This window comes from Puntigrus tetrazona, unplaced genomic scaffold, assembly GCF_018831695.1.
Source record: "Puntigrus tetrazona isolate hp1 unplaced genomic scaffold, ASM1883169v1 S000000416, whole genome shotgun sequence".
NCBI lineage: Eukaryota > Metazoa > Chordata > Actinopteri > Cypriniformes > Cyprinidae > Puntigrus > Puntigrus tetrazona.
Genome location: NW_025048065.1, coordinates 232,501 through 237,500, shown reverse-complemented (window position 1 = coordinate 237,500; position 5,000 = coordinate 232,501). Strand labels below are relative to the sequence as shown.

General features: G+C 39.1%; 1 protein-coding gene across 4 annotated transcripts in view; it reads left to right on the top strand.

The window, feature by feature from the left end:
• erg (ETS transcription factor ERG) overlaps positions 1-5,000 on the top strand; it is a 29,908-nt gene that overhangs the window by 12,731 nt on the left and 12,177 nt on the right. For all 4 annotated transcript variants that reach the window (XM_043231795.1, XM_043231794.1, XM_043231792.1 and 1 more), the window contains one exon: positions 2,896-3,107. In XM_043231795.1, coding sequence (XP_043087730.1) covers positions 2,896-3,107 — 212 coding nt within the window. The remainder of the gene's footprint in view (positions 1-2,895; positions 3,108-5,000) is intronic.

Genomic DNA, 5,000 nt, shown 5'->3' with positions numbered 1-5,000 from the left:
CATTTGTTTGAGTACAAGGATTTATTCTCAAGAGTCAGTGATTCATGACAGTGGAGGATGAAGATGTGTTCTTCCTCTTAACTTCATTGATTTAGCGTAAAGAAAGTTTGTGAAAGTTCATGTCTGTATTAAGACTGTTCTTCTGGTTAAAGAGTAGTTTTTAACACGCTATAGATACGATACACGGCCAGTGAAATTAAGAAGAAGAATAAATCATTTTAAACGAGGGATAGTTAATTTTTTTGCTGACAAACGTTATGCTCAAGTGTTGTTTGGTTCCTGATGTTCCACTGAAGAAGAACAGGTTTGAAACATGAGGAGGATGAAAGATGATTTAAAGAGTGGACTGTCTCTTTAAGATCCAGGCGGTCTGAATCACACGCGTGTTTGAGGAGATGTTTGAACACGGAGTCCGTGGAGAGACGATGAGGAGATGATTCGCACAGATGTGTGGTGAATGTAGAACTCATCAGACGTCGCTCATGTTTATGATAATATACTGATTCCTTCGGAGCATTTCTCACAGAAATAGTGACGATGCTGAAAGAGAAATGGCTTGTTTGTATTATGAACTCGTGATCTTAATATCGTAAAGTTTGATATTATCTCTATCTTTTTCCCTGAAGTCCACTCAGGGTTTTACACAAACTTTACCTGAATTGACGTTTTTGCAGCGTATGTGACATCTTTGTTATTATATCTGAAGTAAGGAACGTGTTTTATGGGGACGGGGTGGAGTGAAGGACGAGCGTTTGAGCAGCGTTGTATTTGCGTTGTTCCGAGGTTAATGTCGTTCGTCTCCCGCGGCGTTAACGATGGGCGTCTTCTCGCTCCATTAGAGGCCCTCACGAATGCCGACGGATGGGCTCTTTCCTCTTTTCCATTCCCAGCCCCTGTTATCCCGAGCTGTCAGGAATGCAGGAAATGGTGGCAGGGCACTTCCTGTCTGTGGCTGTGTGTGTGAATGACCCAAACGCTCGCTGAGCTTCACGTACAACCGTACAAGTCTGCTTTTATTCTTCAGATCGTCTCTTTTCTGTGTTTATCGTCGGGGTTCTTCAGACGGAGGTGTGAAGACTGTCCGTCACCGCATGCTTCCCTCTGATTGGCTGAGAGTGTGTGTGTGTGTGTGTGTGTGTGAGAGCGTTATTAAGGAGAATGAAGCTGATGTGTGTTTCTCTCTCAGGTGAAGGTTCAGTCATTAATGGGCTTCACAGCTCTGTTATCAGACGCCTGCAGATTCATCTGGTTTCCGACATCATTTCCTTTTCCTCTTGCTGATCCCTGAGCTCTCTGTCCTCATCATAGTCTCCCTGTTTCTGTGTTTAAGTTCAGCTGTAGTGTTTTACAGTATAAAGCATGTTTGATCATCAGTTTCTAAGGTCTCAGAATTATTAATCATTCTCCTCAGGTCTTCTGACTGCTAGTTTAGAGAGCTTCCTCCAGGAAAAGCTCTTTCAGTGCAATTGTACTGAAATCTGGGCTGATTCTGATCAAGTAAAGCTCATATCTCCAGATGAACTCTTACTGTCTTTTACTTGATTCTCCATCAATCATTTTCTAGAAGAACCTGATCATCAGGATCTTTTGAGGAGCTTTACTTTCACTGTTCCTCCAAAACATCTCACATCTTCTGAGGAGACCTTATCTCTTCATTATATGTTTAGATCAGAGACATATTATTAGAGATGATAGAGCTGATATTTATATAATTTCATGTCAGTATCTGCTGCAGGGTTATAAGCGTCTCTCAGAGTCGTGCTGTTTTTTCTTCATATTCTTTCTGTATCAGACGAGATAAAAGCCTGATGTAGCAAATAATAACACACATGCACATTCTTCTTTAAATATTTTATTGAAAGTGTTTCAGCAAATGGCTCCATTTCAAAAAGCTGCTGATTTCTGCTGATTGTTTGATGTCAGGTTTTATAGAGTTGTGTCAGATACGACACATAGAGTTAGTTTAAAGAGTGTTTTCCTGACTTTGTGAGGGTCAGAGGTTCAGTGTGTTCACAAATATAGTGGAACGTCTAAAACTCGAGGAGCTGCTGAGATTTCTCAGTGTCTGGTGATGATTAGTTTGACATTAGTTTGGGTAAGAGGTGGTTAGTTAGGTGCTGGGGAGGACACTAGTTATCAAACTTTAGTTAGGTCTTGTTTTCAAAGCCTCTCTACTGTGAAGAAATGCAGCCCATTACGAAGTTTCCATTAAATTAACTAAATGCATGTAATAAATCTTAAAGGGGTCATATGATGTGGCTAAAAGACACAATATTTGCAATGTGTTTGAGGTGTATTTGGTCTACATCCTGTGCATTATTTATGCATTTGTACAAAATGCAATGTGTTTATGAGGATTGCATTGCAATGTGAAAATTGACACTCGTTTTAGGGGGGTGTGGACAAGTCATAACTTTCATAAAGAATATCTCTTTGGTTTTGAGACTTTGCAGCTTTAGGACCTTATCTAACAGCTTTAACACTCCAGAGAGAAAGAAACACTAGAAATGACATCATATGACGTCTTTAATGAATTGATTCGTTCATGCACATCTTTATCTTGTTTAGCGTTTAATGGAAAAAGGTCAGTGTACTCAAACATCGGTTTTCTCTTCAGTGATGTATGCTGGTCTTGTCCAATCATTTATAGTGGTTTGCATAAACCACGCCCCTTTCCTATAATGCACTACAAGCTTGCATTCAGACACGCCCACATTTTATCATCCAATCAGCAACTGAGGAATATGACCAAGCCCTGTCTTTAATTTTGGTTTTGTTTAACAGTAACTGTATGAACTGTGAGCTCAGAAACGTGTGTGTGTGTGTGTGTGTGTGTGTGTGTGTGTGTGTGTGTGTGTGTGTGTGTGTGTGTGTGTGTGTGTGTGTGTCCTGTAGGAGGCGCTGTCGGTGGTGAGCGAGGATCAGTCTTTATTCGAATGTTCATACGGAGCGTCTCATTCTAAGGACATGACGGCCTCCGCCGCTGGTGAATACGGTCCGAGCAAACTCAGTCCCAGAGTGCATCAGCAGGACTGGCTAGCTCCGCCCACCGGACGCATCACCGTCAAGCTGGAGGGCGGAGTCGGAGCTCAGGTGAACGGATCCAGGTGAGAGTCAGATCAACTTCACTAACCTCGTCTGTCTCCTCCAGCATTTTTACTGATTTTCACTAATATTTCCCACAGAATATTTCATGAATATCTGAACATACAAAGCATCAAAATGCTATCAGACACTCTACTTTCAAACCAAAAAAATATGTTTATTCTAGCTTCCAGGATTGTTTTTTTATCGACGCAAACGTGTGAATGTGGGGAGCTTTCATAAAATATTTTTATCAAATATTAATTTACTGTACAAAAAACTATTTGAGATATTATGTCTTGTTGCTGTAAGATTTTTCACGTCTGTTTTTCATTAAAACAAGCAAAAAAATCTGGCAATGGGTTAAGAAAAAGAATCTTGTTTGGCCTTTTTCTTATTTTCTTGCCCCTTGTTCTTGCTTGTTTAGTTAGTTAACCCCCGAATGAAAACTCTGTCATTAATTACCTTCATGTTGATCCAAACTCCTAAGATCTTTTTGATGAAATCAGAGATTTCTCTGACAGCAACACAAATGAAATGATCCGGCTCCAGAGACTCCTTTTATTGGGCAAAGAATCCTAAAAGAGCATCATTGACTCAAGCGTTCTTCTCCCTTGAGTTACATCTTCCACCGTTTTAGACACACTTTCTTATCTACACGGGCGTCTCTGGATGGCTCGAGGGACACGTGGCTCTGTGGCGTCTCTCACATCATCAGACTGATTCGGTGGAAAGATGAAGATCCAGTGATCTTCTGCCCAGACTCTTAAACCCAGTCAAACAGTCATTGATCATCATAATGTGTTCCTCACCAGATGGAAACCACCTTTAGTTTTCTCAACAAATGAAGAGAAAATCAGACACCAGAGACCCGTTTTACTGTCACCGAGAGAAAAAGAAAATCTTTTTTTTTTAGTTAAACTTTTAGTAGTTTTTAGTATTTGACATCACTTTTTATTAGTTTTCGTAGCGCTGTCAAACAAGATTAATTGCATCCAAAATAAAAGTTTTTGTTTCCAGAATATGTGTGTGCATTATGTATATTTTTTATGTATATATAGACACACACATACATCATATATTTCGACAGAGTTTACATGTATTTACTTGTATATATATAATCATATATAAATGTATTTAATGTATAAACTTAACATTTTTCTAAAGTGTGTACATGCATGTGTGTGTGTGTGTATTTATAAATGTACATAATAAATAAACACAGTACACGCAAATATATTATGTATTTAATATATTAAACAAAAACTTTTATTCTGCACGTGATTAATCGTGTTTTACTCATTTATTTACATTTTAGTTTTGAAGTGTTTATGTTGAAACTGCAGTGTTGCTTAACTATCTGCAATACATTTTTTATATTTTATTTTATTTTTACGATAATGTTTATTAGTATCTTTGAGGTGTGTGTGTGTGTGTGTGTGTGTGTGTGTGTGTGTGTGTGTGTGTGTGTGTGTGTGTGTGTGTGTGTGTGTGTGTGTGTCTGTGAGTGTGTGTGTGTCAGTCTGCGCGTGTGTGTGTGTGTCAGTGTGTGTGTGTGTGTGTGTGTAGCTCCTGCATCAGCAGCAGATCTGGCCGTGTTTTGAGATGTGTGTGAGTTTAGCAGCTCTTTCCGTCTCCTCGAGCCCAACAGTTGGTGGACACATGAAGCTCTGCTCTGCTGGCGTCTCCTTCCAGCTCCATCCCTCACATCTGTGTCCTTCACTAATCACTCTAACATCTCTGATTATCATCCGTGCTCAAAACTGTTGAGCTGCACAGCACTTTTGTGGAAACTGTGATGTATTTTATTTTTTAGCATTTACAAATGATTTATTAAATATAAATATTTTGGAACATTTGAAATGTTTTTAATGTATCTTTGATGAATAAAAGCATTAATATCTTAGAAATATCCT